Here is a 17716-nt window from a genome sequence, read left to right as displayed (position 1 = left end):
CAACTACCCCAGGCAACCAGCAGGCCCCTCCCCTCCGAGGGGGCTGCAGGAATCTGGGGGGGGGGGGCTGCTGAGGCCTTGAGGCATGGGGTGGGGTCACAGTTAGTGTTCGGCAGTAAGCAAGGAGGGGCCCCATTGCCCCTACCCCCAACAATCCCCTTTCCCTGGCATCTCAGCCTACACAACCCTCCACATGTTCCCACCCCCACACCACATTCCTATCCCACCCCCTCCCTGGGACTCTCCTCCAGCCCCTCCCACCCTGTCCTTCCTGCGCCCCCCACCACCACCCCATCACCAATCCAGGGTTCTCCTCCCTTCACTGCCTGCCCCACATTCCCCCTAGCACCCCTCAGCCCTGATCCCCTCCACCTTCCCATGAAACACTAGTCTCTTTCCATCCCCCCTGCTCGATCCAGCCCCTCCCCCCATCCCTGGGACATGGCCCTGCCTTCTTAGGGGGGGGTCCTCTGCCAGGCGGATCTTAGCAGCTGATTTCTTGTAGCCTCTGGCCTGTTTGCGCCATGAAACCTCCAGGCCCCAGAGCCTGGGGTGCCCCAGTCCCGCCCACCCTGTCCTGGATTCATCACCTCATCTAGCTGCTGGCTCCAGAGATCTTATTTTCCTTTGACTCTCTGCTGCGTGTGGGCTGGATTCCCCCCCTTCCTCCCCCCGCTTACCCAGCCCGTCCCCCCCCACATCCCCACGGCGTGGCGCTGGGGCCATTCGTGTCCCGTTACAGAAGCAGTGGGCTGAGCGGTCAGACCTGAGAGACGGCAGCGAGTGGGGGGCTGGGTGTGTGGGGAGGGCTAAGTGGTGAAATACACCAGCCGGGCCACATTCCTCTCCACTGGCCACCCCATGCCGCAATGACAGAGGCAGCCCCTGGCGTGTCGGTTGCCTGCTCCCGCCTAATAAGCCCTCTTCCAAGCGAGGCTCGCACGGGAAGTGCTCCGTGGGGTTGTGACACCTTCCTTCCCTTGTAGCACCTGGTTTTGTAACAGTGAACGGCTCCCCCCAGCCCAGGTAACTGGCGAGGAAAACAGCTCCTTTCTCAGGGCCCTGCCAGTGCCAGCATGTTCTTAAGAACACCAGAACAGCCACACTGGGTCAGACCAAAGTTCCATCTAGCCCAGTGTCCTGTCGGCTGACAGTGGCCAATGCCAGCTGTCCCAGAGGGAATGAACGGAACAGGGAATCATCAAGTGATCCCTCCCGTCACCCATTCCAAGTCCTGACAAACAGAGGGAAAGGACACCATCCCTAACCGACCTGAATTTAGCTAGCTCTTTTCTGAACCCCATTACAAAGTCTCAGTCTTCACAACATCCTCTGGCAAGGAGTTCCACAGGTTGACAGTGCGTTACATGAAGAAGTACTTCCTTTTGTTTGTTTTAAACCTGCCACCTACTAATTTCATTTGGTGGCCCCTAGTTCTTATGTCATGGGAAGGAGTAAATCACTTTTCCTTGTTTACTTTCTCCTCACCAGTCATAATTTTATAGACTCCTCTCATATCCCCCCTTAGTTGTCTCTTTTCTAAGCTGAAAAGTCCCAGGCGTATTAATCTCTCCTCATATGGCAGCCGTTCCAAACCCCTCCCCATTTTAATTCCCCTTTTCTTAACCTTTTCTAATTCCAATAGCTTTTTTGAGATGGGGCAATCAGATCTGCACACAGCATTCAAGATACTGGCATGCCAGGGACTTAGCAAGGCAGTAAGATATATTCTGTCTTACATACCCCTTTCTTAACGATTCCCAACATTCTGTTTGCATTTTTGGCAGCTGCTGCACATTGAAAATTTCTTGTTGGGTCTTCTGTGAGCCCTAAGGCTGTGCATGCTGGTTTGTTAGAACTCTCAGGTGCTAGACAGAGTACACTGGTTTGTTACTGTAGGGTCTCTCAGCACAGCTGGGACTACACATCTGCCTTTGTTATTGTAGGGTCTTTCAGGGGTACACACAGATTTATTATTTTCATAGGGTTTCTCCTGCACCCTGGAGTTGTGCCAACTACTTTGTTATTGTACAGTTTCTGGGCGGCGCACACTGGCTTATTATTGTAGGGTCTCTGGGTTGTGTGCACTTGTTTGTTATTGTAGGGTCTCTGGGCTGTGCACCACACTTGTTATCACAGGGTCACTTATAAAGAATCCCACGGGCTTTGCAGGTTGGAAGTGACAGGGCGATGGGGGAGATACGGCAGGAGGCTTTATACATCCGGGCCCCCTCTCACAGCTCTGCGCCTGCCCCTTTCAGCCTTGTCTAGCAGGACACGGATTGAGCCTCTCACCCAACTGGGAGGCAGGGACGTTTTCTTATCCCCGTTGTCCTGATGGGGAAACTGAGGCACAGCCTGATTAAGTGACTTGTCCATCGTTGCATAGGAAGTCAGTGGCAGAACCCAGCTCCCCCCTCCCCAGACTGGAGCATGGATCTCAATGCCTCTCCTCCTGCCAGCACCCCCAGACCCTTCTCTCACTTTCCCTCTTGCCCCAGCACCCCCAAGAGGCCCCAGAAGGAGCAAGATGTCTCACAGGCACATGGCATCCCAGTCCCCCGTGTCAAGAGCCTGGCTCGGGTACTGCTGGACCCAGGAGATCCCGCCCCACAGAGCGAGCCAGCAGGGCTGGCGGGGGAGGGGGTACCTGTTGGACTGGGTGGCAAACACCCCGAAGACGGCGGGCCGCCCGTTGACCTGGAAGACGTCGGTGACGGCCTGCAGCACGTCGAAGTAGAAGAAGGCGTCTCCGGGCACGGAGCAGTTGAGCCGGGCCTTGAGGAAGGAGGTCCAGTACTTCTCCAGCACCCGGGGCGAGCCCCCCATGTCGTTCTTGCACACCCGGCCCACGCGCGAGAAGATCACCTGCCAGGGCAGGGCGCTGGTTAGGGGGAGGGGCTGAGGGCACGAACACCCAGCTCCAGACAGGCTGGGGCGCCTGCGGCATTAGCCTTGGGGCTTAGCGCTTGCCCTGCCGTGGGTGAAGACTTGGGGGGTTATTCCCTTCCTGCTGTGGGGCTCAACTAAAGCATGGCCTGGCCAGAGACCACTGCGATGGGCACACAGCGCGCTCCAAGCCCAAGGGGCAGACAGTTCAAAACAGCTCAGGATCCCACCCCGCCATGGAGAGCAATGGGGAACCCCTCCCGTCCCCTAATGGAACAGCTGGGAATCCCCCCCATGCCCCTCTCTGGAGCAACGGGGAACCCCCCCCCCCCATCCCGCCACGGAGAGCAACAGGAAATCCTGCTCATTCTCCTGACAGCAACAGGGCAGAGATTCAGAAAGGGGCCTTGGGGATTCAGAGACCTCTTCACCTTGCCTGCCTATGGGATTTAGATGCCCAGGTTCCTTCAAGCCCACTGCAAAGCCCCAGGCTCGGAGGTGCTGGGCACAGGCCTCTTTGGCTGTCAGGGTGCTACTGGGCATGGCCGCGCTGGAGCGTGGGTGTCAGCAGGAGGCTGTCCTGGAGGGCACTGTGTCAACACCCTCCCTCCCCCCATGGCTGCACCCCATCCCTTGGGGCCTGGCCGCAGTGAGCCCCCCCATCACCACTCTGCACTCACCCTGCCCAGAGTGGTGTATTCCATGGAGATCTCCCGGAAGAAGAAGTAGACGTAGTTCCCATACTCCAGGGCATGAAGGAAGTGGGGCTCTGGGGAAGGGGCAGAGAAGGGGGATGAAGCGGGGAGGAACCACTAAGGTAGTCGTGTTTGCTCAGGCACCAGCCACGGAAAGAGCTCAGAGCATTGTGCAGATATTAATTCAGGAAGCCTCAGACCCCCCCTTCCCCCTTCTCCTGCAGGGCTGGGTCAATGTTACCCCCACTCCACATGGGGGAAACTGAGGCAGAGGGTGGGGCAGGGCCTTGCCCAAGCTAGTAGAAGAATCAGGGACAGATCCCAGAAGACCAGTCTCCCCTGCTTTAACCACCAGACCTCACTGCCCTCCCAGAGCAGGGAATAGAAGCCAGGAGTCCTGGCACCCAGTCCCCTGCTCTAACTATTAGTCTACACTTCCTGCTAGAGTTAAGGCTCCGGCTACTACCTTTGATGTGAGCCATTTGTTTCCCTGGGACAGCTCCAAGCAAATCATGCCCTGGGGGCAAGGCCCCCACCCCCACCACGAGCCAGGGCTTCCCCTTGACTTCTGGCCCCCTCACCTCGCAGCCACTTGGAGTCGTACTTGATGGTGCGGAGCACGGGGCTTCTCTCGCTCAGGCTGCGGTAAATCACTGCATCGCTGGCCTGGAAGTCTGCCACCGTGGCTGAGTACAGGTTCCCGTCTGTGCGGTGGGAGGGAGAATGAGGGGGAGAGAGAAAAAGGAATATTAGATGCATAAATAAATAGAGGGGGTGTTTGGAGATGATAGCCAGCCAGCCAGCCAGCCAGCCAGCCAGCCAGCCAGATAGATAGACAGACAGATGGGTGTATGGGGACAGACAGACAGATAGATAGATGGGTGTATGGGGATAGATAGATAGATAGATAGATAGATAGATAGATAGATAGATAGATAGATAGATAGATGGGTGTATGGGGACAGACAGACAGATAGATAGAGGGGTGTATGGGGATAGATAGATAGATAGATAGATAGATAGATAGATAGATAGATAGATAGATAGATAGATAGATAGATAGAGGGGTGTATGGGGACAGACAGACAGATATGTGTATGGGGACAGAAAGACCTGCCCCCCCCACGTCAGGGTGTCAGAAAGCAAACCCCCATGTGGGGCGGAACTGTGCCCAACCCCCCTGCAGCCCCAGAACGACCCCCAGACCCAGACACCCTGAGCAGAGCAGGGGGCTGAGCCCCAAGAATAAGCAATCGTCACGGCTGCTGGGGCGCAGTGTTCCAGCACCACAGTGTCCCTGACCATGCGCTTTGAAGTCTGGGACCATGCAAGGGGAGAAGCGGCTTTTCCCCCAGACAGGCCGGTGTGTCCGGACGGCTCAGCTTAGCAGCCGCGCACTGTGACCCCTCTGCCTGTGTGTATTCTGCGGGGAGCAGACCCCCTGTGCTGCCCATGTGGGGCCTGGACCCTGTCACACCCCTCCCCCCCACCCCATCCTGGCACGCTGCACCCTGCAGCCTGTGTCCCCTCCCCCGCCGTGGGCCTACCTGCGAAGAGGGCAACGTTGGTCTGCTTGGCATCGAAAGGGCAGCGGGCCTGGCCGTTCAGCTCCTCCCCTTCCTGCTCCAGGCTGCTGATCTGGGAACCAAAGGCCGAGGTGAACTCATGGGCCACACCAGTAGCAGCCCAGGGCCCTGCCCAAGTCAGGACCCAGATCCCAGGTGATCTGAGCCAGGCCAGGGGGTGTATGGCCACCTCTGGCTTATGGGACCTCCAGCTCCCAGCATGCATTGCCCCACCCTGATCTGGGGGAAATCAGACAAGCTGCACCCACTTCTGATCCCTGTTCATGGGATCCACTTGCTCCTTGGCCTCTCTGCTGATGTTACCCGCCAGAGGGGGATTTCTGAGTCCTGGGCACCCAGGCTGAGACCTAGCCAACTCATTGCACCAGGGAGCCACCCAGCAGCTACCTGCTGGCCTGGCCTTTGCACCCAAGCCTGGATTGGAACCCGACAGCCCCGCAGAAGCTCCCTGGGGCCTAAGAGGTTCTGCCCAGCCATGTGGGCCACCAGGAGCAGCCCTGGGAGTGTGCAGGGTGCTAAGGGCGAACAGATCCGACCCGCAACCGCTGCCCATCCGCTCCCAAGCGCCACCGCTTCAGCCCCTGCAGCCCAGCAGGGGCAGCATGAGCTAAGCAGGGATCAGGCTTGGTCCTGCGGGGCTCTGGGATGCTGTAGACAGAGCCGTGCGGGGGACGGGTGGGTGATGCCCTCACCTTGTAGGTCCGACACATGGGATTGAAGGAATTCGTCCCGCAGGCAAAGAGGGTCCGGTCGTTCTTGGGCACCAGCACCTTGATGTAGTTGTAACATTCGTCCTGCCGGGGGATAGCCGGGATCCAAGTTAAAGGGAATTGGGGAGGAGGTGTGGGTCTCCTGGCATTGGGGGGCAGAGGTTGGCAGTGGGAAAGAGGGGTCTGTGAGGTGGGGGTGGGTCCCCTGATATGGGGGAGTGTGATCAGGTGGCATGGAGAAGCAAGAAGGAGGTGCGAGGGTGGGGAGTCGGCCACCTGGGGTGAAGCGGGTGTATAAATCACCTGGCACCAGCCCCTGGGTTCACAGATGAGCGAGGAAGAAAGGAGCTGGGAATAACGAGACCTCCCTCTTCCCTAGCCCCTTCCAGCCTGCAGGACCTCAATGCTTACGCCCAGAGCACCGCTGGAATGCAGCCACCTCTGGGGTGGAGGCCAACATCTGATGGGGACATGGGATGTGGCACAATGCTGGGGGCGGGGCCCTGAGCCGAACCCCACGGCAGCTGTAGAGTAGTGGGCTTTGCACTGGGCCCTTAGACCGCAGCTCCCAGGAAGGGGGGAGGGGATGAATCTTCCAGATGCCCGGAGCTGCCCCTTGCTACAGGAACTCAGAGACCCATGAGGGAGAGCAGTTCCAGGACTTGTAAGGGGACATGTCCAGCCACCAGCTCCCCCTCCCCGGGGCGGCCTAGGAGTCAACACTTGTACAGGAACGCCTGGAGGCAGAGCCGCATTACTTACCTGCAGCTTCCCACGCATGGCGCAGTTTTTCATGTCTTGGGTCTTCCAGGTGAGGTGCTAGAGAAGGGGAAGGAAAGGCAAAGGAGGGGGATTAGGGGCGTGGGACCACACAGGCCTCTGCCTAAGGAAGGGAAGGACATGACAGGACCACAGAGGAGGTCACAGGATGCTCTGTGGACAGCTCCAGACACCAGCTTTTAACCCTGAAAATTGCAGCAAGGGAGGTTGAGGTTGGATGTTAGGAAAAAACGTCCTACCTGTCAGGATGGTTAAACACTGGAATAAATTGCCTAGGGGGGTCGTGGAATCTCCATCGCTGGAGATATTTCAGAGCAGGTTGGACAGACACCTATTGGAATGATCTAGACCAGTGTTTCTCAACCAGAGGTACGAGTACCCTCAGGGGTACACGTGAGACGTCTGGGGGGTACGTCAACACCACTAAAATTTGGAGAAAAATGAATTTGTTTTAAGTTTTATGGCGCTTTATTATTGTTGTACTTTTTACACCCAAAAGTTCCATTGCCCGGCTATGATGAAGTTGTTTAAACAAATGTGTGTTGCGATGGTAGAAAAAAAATGTGTGTCCGAAAACTGTAGGTACTGGGGGCACTTATAATTTTTTTTTTTTAAAAGGGGCACTTTATAAAAAAAAAAGGTTGAGAGACATTGATCTAGACGGGGCTTGGTCCTGCCGTGAGGGCGGGGGACTGGACTTGATGACCTCTCGAGGTTCTTTCCAGTTCCAGGATTCTATAATTCTGAGCGTGGAGGGCCAAGATCAATAGCACTGGAAAGGGACCACAAGAGGACATCAAGTTCAGCCCCCTGCCCTCGCAGCAGGACCAAGCACCGTCTACTCTAGACCATCCCTGACAGGTGTCTGTCTAACCTGCTCTTAAATAACTCCAGGGATGGAGATTCCACAACCCCCCTAAGGAATTTATTCCAGTGTTTAACCACCCTGACAGGCAGTTTTTCCTAATGTCCAACCTAAACCTCCCTTGCTGCAGTTTAAGCCCATTGCTTCTTGTCCGATCCTCAGAGGCCAAGGAGAACAATTTTTCTCCCTCCTCCTTGTGACACCCTTTAATCTCCAGGCCAGTGTTCTAAACTCCGGATCCAGAGGTCCTGACTCCAGACTCCCTGCTCTAACCACTGGAGAACACTCCCTTTGCAGAGCCGGGAACAAAGCCCACAAGCTCTGTGTCCCGGCCCCCCTGCTCTAACCACTGGAGAACACTCCCTTTGCAGAGCCGGGAACAAAGCCCACAAGCTCTGTGTCCCGGAACCCCCTGCTCTAACCACTAGAGAACACTCCCTTTGCAGAGCTGGCAACCAAGCGGAGAGGTACATTCACCTTGTTATGTTACATGTGACTTCTACTGTCCTATAGTAACCTGACGTGCGTGCCTCAGTTTCCTGGGGCACTGCACCAACACCTAGTTGGCGATGCGAATTTTGGGTGTGATTCCCATTGAGGGAGGCTACCCCAACCTCCCTCAACTCCACCTTTCTAACCTGAGCAGGAAGGGGGTGCGACAAGGTGACACTTTTTGCCTGGGAAGCAGGACAAAGGCAACAGGAAGAGCCTGCCGGGGGGGGGGGGGGGGGGGGAGAGGGGCGGGTTAGGGCCAGGAAGTGGGAGAGGGTCAATCGTGGCTGGCTGGGGAAACATACGAAGGGCCAAGGCCCTAGCTCTGGGCTCCCCTCTCCCCAAGATGGACTGTCCCGGCTGCTTCTGGTTCCTGCGCTGACAAGTCTGTTCTATGCTGGGTCCCTGTTAACTAATGAACCTTCTGTTCTACCTGCTGCCTGAGAGTCACGTCTGACTGCGGAAAGGGGTTCAGGGCCCTCTGGCTCCCCCAAACCTTAGGGGACAGCCGGGGATAAATCCCCCAAGCCCTGTGCTCCAGCCCCCTGCTCTAACCACTGCCCCACACATAAGAATGGCCACACTGGGTCAAACCAAAGGTCCATCCAGCCCACTATCCTGTCTGCCAACAGTGGCCAATGCCAGATGTCCCACAAGGAGGGAAAACAACAGGTAATCCTCATGTGATGCCTCTCCTGTCATCCATTTCCAGACACACATAGGGACCCCATTCCTACCCATTCCGGTTAATAACCATTGATGGACCTAACCTCCATGAACTTATCTAGCTCTTTTTTTAACCCTGTTCAAGTCCAAGTCTTCCCCACATCCTCCGGCAAGGAGTTCCACAGGTGGATTGTGCGCTGAGTGAAGAAAAACTTCCTTTTGTTTGTTTTAAACCTGCTGCCTATTGATTTCAATTGGTGATCCCCAGTTCTTATGTTAGGGGAACAAAGTAAATCACTTTTCCTTATTCACTTTCTCCACACTGGTCCTGATTTTATAGACCTCTCTCCTAGCCCCACAGCCTCCTCTTTTCTAAGCTGAAAAGTCCCAGGCTTTTTAATCTCTCTTCCTATGGGACCCATTCCAGACCCCTCATCATTTCTGTTGCCCTTTTCTGAACCTTTTCCAATGCTGATACATCTTTTCGGAGTGGAGGCGACCATATCTATACGCAGTATTCAAGACGAGGGAAGACTGCCAGACATCCTCCCACATCCCAGCACAGAGACTCCCTTTCCTCCTTACCCTGTGGGGATAGAAGTCCTTTGTGGCCTGGCTGAGATCAAAGGCATACACATGGTCCCTGCGGGGGGAGAGAGAGAGTGAGACGGGCATGTGATAATCTCCTGAGGACGTCAGCAGGCCGTGGCTGGGGGCAGGCTAGGCTGGGCTGGGCTGGGGGTCTGTGCGTTGGTGCGCTATGGGCAAGGTGTATGAGCAGGCTCCGGCTGGGTGAGGGGTGTGCAAGCTGCGGGCCAGGCTCCTGCCTGGGCTGGGACAGGTGTGTGCTATGGCTGAGGAGGTAGGGGGGGCCACGTGCACACAGGGGTTGTGAGAGGGCTGTGTGAGGTGTAGGAGGAGGTGCAAGTCCTATGGCTGGACGAGGGGGGTGTACACCTGGTGGTTGTGTGCGAGGCATGTGAGATGCGCTCTACGGCTGTGGGATGGGGTGTGTACATGGGGTTGTGCAAGGGGCACGGGAGGTGTGTGCTGTGAGTGTGTGGGAGGGCTGTTCTCACACTGCGGTTGTGAGAGTGCTAGAGAAGGTTTGTGCTGTAATGAGGGAGGGAGGTGTTCACCCTCCGGCTGGGCAAGAGGCATGGACACTGGTGTTTGGGTGAGGGGTGGAGGCACAGGTGGCTCAGGGAGGTGTGTGTGCACACAGGTGGTTGGGTGAGGAGTGTGGGCACAGGCAGCTCAGGGAGGTGTGTGCACACAGGCAGTTGGCAAGGGGTGTGGGCACAGGCGGCTCAGGGAGGTGTGTGCACACAGGCGGTTGGCAAGGGGTGTGGGCACAGGCGGCTCAGGGAGGTGTGTGCACACAGGCGGTTGGCAAGGGGTGTGGGCACAGGCGGCTCAGGGAGGTGTGCACACAGGCGGTTGGTAAGGGGTGTGGGCACAGGCGGCTCAGGGAGGTGTGTGCACACAGGCGGTTGGTAAGGGGTGTGGGCACAGGCGGCTCAGGGAAGTGTGTGCACACAGGCGGTTGGTAAGGGGAGTGGGCACAGGCGGCTCAGGGAGGTGTGTGCACACAGGCGGTTGGTAAGGGGTGTGGGCACAGGCGGCTCAGGGAGGTGTGTGCACACAGGCAGTTGGTAAGGGGTGTGGGCACAGGCGGCTCAAGGAGGTGTGTGCACACAGGCGGTTGGTAAGGGGTGTGGGCACAGGCGGCTCAAGGAGGTGTGTGCACACAGGCGGTTGGTAAGGGGTGTGAGCACAGGCGGCTCAAGGAGGTGTGTGCACACAGGCGATTGGTAAGGGGTGTGGGCACAGGTGGTACAGGGAGGTGTGTGCACACAGGCGGTTGGTAAGGGGTGTGGGCACAGGTGGCTCAGGGAGGTGTGTGCACACAGGCGGTTGGTATGGGGTGTGGGCACAGGCGGTTCAGGGAGGTGTGTGCACACAGGCGGTTGGTAAGGGGTGTGGGCACAGGCGGCTCAGGGAGGTGTGTGCACACAGGCGGTTGGTAAGGGGTGTGGGCACAGGTGGCTCAGGGAGGTGTGTGCACACAGGCGGTTGGTAAGGGGTGTGGGCACAGGTGGTTCAGGGAGGTGTGTGCACACAGGCGGTTGGTAAGGGGTGTGGGCACAGGCGGTTCAGGGAGGTGTGTGCACACAGGCGGTTGGTATGGGGTGTGGGCACAGGCGGTTCAGGGAGGTGTGTGCACACAGGCGGTTGGTATGGGGTGTGGGCACAGGCGGTTCAGGGAGGTGTGTGCACACAGGCGGTTGGTAAGGGGTGTGGGCACAGGCGGCTCAGGGAGGTGTGTGCACACAGGCGGTTGGTAAGGGGTGTGGGCACAGGTGGTTCAGGGAGGTGTGTGCACACAGGCAGTTGGTAAGGGGTGTGGGCACAGTCTCTCTCCTCACTCACCGCGCAGCGATGAAGAGCGTCTGGTTGAGCCGCAGCATCCTCTGAAAGTCCAGGCCGAGCTGGGCCGTGTCATTGTCTCTGGCAAGGCCCCGGAAGCAGGGGTACAGGGAGGTGGCTGGCAGCAGAGGGGGGAAGGGCAGCCATTAGACACTTCCACCTCTGCCAGCACAGGGTCCCCCCTGACATGACGTCCCCAGGATCCCGACGCCAACGCGGTCCCCATGGCCACTGGTGACCTCCCAGCACAGCAGGGGTTAACTGGAGAGGGGACAGTGGCTGAAGGGAACCCCAATGTCCTCCATACGACACCCCTTGCACCTCACTGATAGCCCCTGTTCTGTTCCCAGGGGTCCCAGCCTTGGGGAGACTCCCCCACCCCAGGAGGGGGCCAACACTTGTACTCTCCTCTGGCGGGGGGAACACGTGGTCTAGCAGCCACAGCCAAGGCCACGAGGTGGCTCGCCCAGTGTCCTGTCTTGCAGGCAGCTGCCTGGGGTGACACAAACTTGGCAGGACACATCCTAGCCCCGTGGCTCGACCGCAGCGGGTTCCCTGCTCTGGGGGGAACGGCCTGGGTGGCTTACGTGGCAGGTCCACGGTGCTGAGGGGCGCGAGGTCCTTGGGGAAGGAGAGGGCGGACGGCAGGAGGCATCGGCCCAGCAGGAGGAGCAGAGCGGCCGCCGCGGGGCAGGAGGGGGGCATCCTCGTGGCTGTCCCAGCCGGAGAGCAGAGCGGAACCGGCCGGGTCTTAGGTCTGGACCATCCTTCGCTCGCCCATCAGCAGGCCCTGCAGAGACGGGGGGAGGGACTGTCACTGTCACATCGACCTCGGAGCCCACGGCGCTGGCTCCATCCCAACCCCGCTGTGCCCTCGCTAAACCCCCGGGTCAGCGCGGGGTGCACGAAGCACCCGTCCCTGCAAAACTGGGGCCGGGTGAGCTTCCCACAGGCTGCCCCCTAACTTTCAGGCATCCCCCTTTAGTTCAACCCCCCCCCGCACGCTGCTGCCGATTGATGGCACAGGAATGACGGGGTTAATCCCTCCAGGGAGAAGGCTCTGAAAGGAGGGGCTGTGCAGACAGAGAGGGACCCCATGCCTGGGGGGAGAATAGCTGGCATGGGGGAGGGAGGAAAGGGAGGGGGGAAACCAGATGCGCTGGGCAAGGAATGGGATGCGCACAGGTACTATCAGGCAGGGCAGGTTACTGAAGGGACAGTAATTTATGGCTGTTTTCTAAGGTGTGTGTACAAATGGGAACAGATGGTCCATTTGCACCTATAAACTCTCCCCCCCCCCCCGTAAAAAAAATGTAAGGTTTTATTGGCAACAGCGGGGCCAAGAGGCTAATCAGAGGGAAAGGCAGATACGGACAAGTCACCAGCACTGTGAAGGCCTCATCTCCCCATTAGACAGAGGGGGGGAAACTGAGGCAGGAAAGGAGCCGTTACCCCAGGTCACACAGTTGGGAATCTTGGGAAAGAAGAGAACCCATCACCACGAGATCGCATTCCCCTCTCTAGAGCCCACACGCCCAGACATCTAGGTCCTTCCTCTAACCATTGGATCACACTCCCCTTCCAGAGCTGGAGAGAAAACGCAGGAGTCCTGACTTCCAGGCCCTCCTGCGTTGCCCCTCCGACCTGCTGCCCTCCTCAGGCTGCAAACAGAACCAAGGACTCCGGATGCTCGTGGCTGATTCTGTGTCCCTCTGGCGGCACAGACTCCGCAAAGAGCACTGGGTTAATTTACCCCGGCTTTTACCGCCTTTTCACCTTGCGCGGGCTTTCCCCGCCCGCCCACTCCCCTGCTCTAACCACTAGGCTCCATGCCCTAGGCCAAGGTGCCCTAAAAGCAGCCACATGGGATTTGGGGAAGTTGAGGGACCCTAAGAACCCAGGCCTGCTCCAGGCAGCCAGGCCAGAAAGCCCTGGCCAGGCTGCAGCCGTCCTTAGAATACCCAGGCGACGCGGGCGTTCTGGGACCGGCAGGGGCACAAACATACCCCCCCCCGCAACCCCACCATGTCCTGAGGGCTGGAGTTCGCCCCAGGCCAGGTTTTAAATAGCCCTCGGGTGAGTTTAATTAGCAAACAGGGCACCCGACACCCACCCTGCCTGGCTGGCGCATGGGGCTGGCCAGCATTAGGGAGCAGCAGCTGGCACAGGGGGTCGAGTTACATTGGGAGCGGCAATGGGGGTAGGAGGAAGCTCAGAGGGGGAAGAGCGGGGGCTGGAGGTCCAAAGGGTGGAGGATGTTCCTTCTCCTGTGGGGGGGGTGTAAAAGAGGTGTGTGTACAAGCATGTGGGAAGAGTCTGGGGGTGCATAAGGGCTGTGTCTGGGAAGGCTTTGGGAATGTACAAGGGGAATGTACAGGCTGGGTGTGAGGGGAGGGGAGGCTGTAAGAGCTGTGTGTGTGAGGTGAGGGAGTATAAACGGGGGCATACAGGCTGTTGTGTGTGAATGTGGAAAGGGGGTGAACAAGCTGTGTGTGTGACGGGAGTGGAAAAGGGGTGCATATGAGCTGGGTTTGCAAGGGGTGTAGGGTGTTCAAAGGGGTGTGTATAAGCTGTGTGCGAGAGAGAAAGGTGTGAGGGTACAAAAAGGGTGTATAAGGGCTCTGTGTGTGAGAGAGGCGTATAAGGGGGTTATGGGCTGTGTGTGTGTGTGTGTGTGTGTGTGTGTGTGTGTGTGTGTGTGTGTGTGTGAGGGATGTGGGAATGCAACAGGGGTGCATATAGGCTGTGTGTGTGAGGGTTGTGGCGATGTTAGAGGGAGGTGTACGAGCTGTGAGAGGTGTGTGAGAGGTGTAGGGGGATAGAGGGAAGTGTACGAGCAGTGTGTGTGGGAGGAGTGGGAGTGTTAGAGGGGGTGTACGAGCAGTATGTGTCAGGGTGTAGTGATGTTAGAGGTAGGCGTACAAGCAGTGTGTGGGGGAGGAATGGGGGTGTTAGAGGGAGGCGTATGAGCAGTATGTGTCAGGGTGTAGCGATGTTAGAGGTAGGCATACAAGCAGTGTGTGGGGGAGGAATGGGGGTGTTAGAGGGAGGTATATGAGCAGTATGTGTCAGGGTGTAGCGGTGTTAGAGGTAGGCATACAAGCGGTATGTGGGGGAGGAATGGGGGTGTTAGAGGGAGGCGTATGAGCAGTATGTGTCAGGGTGTAGCGATGTTAGAGGTAGGCGTACAAGCGGTGTGTGTGGGAGGAATGGAGGTGTTAAGGGGTGTGTACAAGCGGTGTGTGTGGGAGGAATGGAGGTGTTAGGGGGTGTGTACAAGTGGTGTGAACTGCTAGAGGGGTGTACGTGCAAGGGGCATGTGTGACGGGTGCAGTGAAGATTCTCCTCCCAGACACACCCAGGACAGCCACCCCCAGGCTGCCAATTAGCAAGTCCTGCCCACAGGGCCTCCCCGGGAGACAGCCCACAGCCCGTGCCCTGGAGCACAGGCAGGCGGTGGCGTCAGCGCAATGCGTGCTGACGGGGGCTGACGCGGGTTGGCTCCCACGGGAGCCTGAGGAAATCTCCCTGGAAATTCCACTGGGGGGGGACTTCCCACGCAGGCTGGAGATGGGCTTGTCCCCCCAAGCGCTCCCCAGACTGCAGGCACGGTGGGAGGAGGGAGCATAACATACGGACGGCCAGACTGGGTCAGACCAAAGGTCCATCCAGTCTAGTGTCCTGTCTGCCGACAGCGGCCAATGCCAGACGCCCCAGAGGGAGTGAACAGAACAGGAAACCAGCCAGTGATCCATCCCCTGTCGCCTACTCCCAGCTTCTGACAGACAGAGGCCAGAGACACCATCCCTGCCCATCCTGGCTAATCATCACGGATGGACCTACCCTCCATGAATGGATCTGGCTCTTTTTGGAACTTTCGGAGAGACCAGCCAACTGGGGGACAGGGAAGCGGGGTGCTACTGCAAAAGCCAGGTCAGCAGCATTTTTGGAGCCAAGCCCCGACAGACAGACTTGTTTGAAAAGGAAAATGGTGAAACCAAATTCCAGAAGCATGTTTCCAGCTCACCCCTCCTCTCCCATCACCCCTGCTCTGACCACTAGATCCAACTCCCCTCCTAGAGCTCCTTCCCATAGAACCCAGGAGTCCTGAGTTCCAGTCCCCGCCCCCTGCTCAAACCACGAGAAGCCACTCTCTTCCCCGGGCTGGCCGTACAGACCCAGGAGTCCTGACGGCCAGTCGCCTGCCCTAACCACTGCTCCGTGCCACCTGCTGCCTCAGTGCCACTCCCCTTTCCCCTTGGGCCGCGGCAGGGGTCGGAGAGCAGCCCCAGGATGGGGAAATCACGGCCGAAGCCCAAGTAATGCCCTACACGAGGGCAGAAAATGATAATTACATTGAGACTTGAGGGGACCCGGTTCCAGGGCGATTTTCTAGCTCAGAGCCAGGAGTCAAGTGCCAGGCTTTATAAATAACCTGGCGCGCTCAGGCGGGAGTGGTGAGCCGGGATGGGAATTTGTGCGGCTGGATTTCTGGGGAGGAGAGGGGCTGGGGTCCCGGCTGGGGGCAGCAGGGGTTAGCTGGGGGAGGGGGCAGTGCTGGGGAAGAAGGGAGGAGAGAAAAGAGGAGGGAATAAGGAGGGCAGGGGCAGAGAGATGGAGGGAGGCTGGGCTGAGTGTGAAAGAGAGGAGGGGAGGGGGGAGCGACTGCGTGCCAGAGGGAGAGAAAGAGGGAGCGGAGCTGAGGGGAGAGGGAGAGATCGGCTGGGAGGGGTCTGAGTATGGAAATGACTAGCAACGAGTGTGTGTGCGCACAAGAGGGGGGGTGTCCGTCCCCAAGCAGGGGGATGCATGGCATAGGGAATGTGTGTGCCAATTCGGTAGGTCAAGACACAGCTGTGTTTGTGTGTTGGTATGTGTGTACCCGGGGGGACGATGCATGGTGTGTGTGTGTGTCGCTGAGATGGGGCAATGCATGGTACGTGTGTGTGCAGGAGGTGTACATCGCTGGGAGGGTGATGAATGGTGTGTGTGGAAGGGAGGTGTATGATGCTGGATAGGGGGTGATGTATATTGTGTGTGTGTGTATCCAGGAGGAATGAGGCTGTGTGCGTGTAGCTGTGGGTGGAGTGGGGGGTGGTGCATGGTGTGTGTGTGCGCGCCCAGGAGGAAGGAGGCCGTGTTTGCGGTAAGCTGGAGGAAGGGTGGGGGTGCTGCATGGAACAACGTTTAAAGGACACAGTCCCGTAGCCAGATGCGGGCCAGGCTCTGGCCCTGGCGCTCTGGGCCCTGTGCTCTCGGCAGTTGCTGGAGCAGCTGAGCTGTGATGGTGCCTGCAGGCTAGACACCAGACTCCACGCACTCCTCCATGGCCTTCATACCCCTCCACGTATCCCTCCATGGCCTACACACCCCTCCACGTATCCCTCCATGGCCTACACACCCCTCCACGTATCCCTCCATGGCCTACACACCCCTCCACGTATCCCTCCATGGCCCTCACACCCCTCCACATATCCCTCCATCACCTTCATACCCCTCCACGTATCCCTCCATGGCCTTCATACCCCTCCACGTATCCCTCCATGGCCTACACACCCCTCCACGTATCCCTCCATCACCTTCATACCCCTCCACGTATCCCTCCATGGCCTTCATACCCCTCCACGTATCCCTCCATGGCCTACGCACTCATCCACGTATCCCTCCATGGCCTTCGTACCCCTCCACGTATCCCTCCATGGCCTACGCACTCATCCACGTATCCCTCCATGGCCTACGCACCCCTTTACGTATCCCTCCATGGCCTTCATACCCCTCCACGTATCCCTCCATGGCCTACGCACTCATCCACGTATCCCTCCATGGCCTTCGTACCCCTCCACGTATCCCTCCATGGCCTACACACCCCTCCACGTATCCCTCCATGGCCTTCGTATGCCTCCACGTATCCCTCCATCACCTTCGTACCCCTCCACGTAACCCTCCATGGCCTTCAGACCCCTCCACATATCCCTCCATGGCCTACGCACTCATCCACGTATCCCTCCATGGCCTACGCACCCCTCTACGTATCCCTCCATGGCCTTCGTACCCCTCCACGTATCCCTCCATGGCCTTCGTACCCCTCCACGTATCCCTCCATGGCCTACACACCCCTCCACGTATCCCTCCATGGCCTTCGTATGCCTCCACGTATCCCTCCATCACCTTCGTACCCCTCCACGTATCCCTCCATGGCCTACGCACTCATCCACGTATCCCTCCATGGCCTACGCACCCCTCTACGTATCCCTCCATGGCCTTCGTACCCCTCCACGTATCCCTCCATGACCTTCATACCCCTCCACGTATCCCTCCATCGCCTACGCACCCCTCTACGTATCCCTCCATGGCCTTCGTACCCCTCCACGTATCACTCCATGGCCTACACACCCCTCCATGTACCCCTCCATGGCCTTCATACCCCTCCACGTACCCCTCCATGGCCTACGCACGCCTCCACGTATCCCTCCATCGCCTTCATACCCCTCCACGTATCCCTCCATGGCCTTCATACCCCTCCACGTATCCCTCCTTTGCCTACACATCCTTCCACGTATCCCTCCATCACCTTTGTACCCCTCCACGTACCCCTCCATGGCC

At 58.3% G+C, this 17716-nt stretch overlaps 1 protein-coding gene across 4 annotated transcripts in view; it reads right to left on the bottom strand.

Moving 5' to 3' along the window:
* The window catches only part of SEMA6C (semaphorin 6C), a 145485-nt gene that overhangs the window by 66039 nt on the left and 61730 nt on the right, over positions 1–17716 (bottom strand). For all 4 annotated transcript variants that reach the window (XM_075908169.1, XM_075908166.1, XM_075908167.1 and 1 more), the window contains 9 exons: positions 11701–11903; positions 11117–11231; positions 9269–9326; positions 6643–6699; positions 5863–5964; positions 5132–5222; positions 4166–4288; positions 3570–3658; positions 2651–2868 (listed from right to left, as the gene is read on the bottom strand). In XM_075908169.1, coding sequence (XP_075764284.1) covers positions 2651–2868; positions 3570–3658; positions 4166–4288; positions 5132–5222; positions 5863–5964; positions 6643–6699; positions 9269–9326; positions 11117–11231; positions 11701–11818 — 971 coding nt within the window. In that variant the 5' untranslated portion in view covers positions 11819–11903. The remainder of the gene's footprint in view (positions 1–2650; positions 2869–3569; positions 3659–4165; positions 4289–5131; positions 5223–5862; positions 5965–6642; positions 6700–9268; positions 9327–11116; positions 11232–11700; positions 11904–17716) is intronic.

The sequence above is a fragment of the Pelodiscus sinensis genome, chromosome 24 (genome assembly GCF_049634645.1).
Source record: "Pelodiscus sinensis isolate JC-2024 chromosome 24, ASM4963464v1, whole genome shotgun sequence".
Classification (NCBI taxonomy): domain Eukaryota; kingdom Metazoa; phylum Chordata; order Testudines; family Trionychidae; genus Pelodiscus; species Pelodiscus sinensis.
The sequence above is the reverse complement of the archived record's forward strand: the minus strand, read 5'-3'. Positions and strand labels throughout refer to the sequence as shown.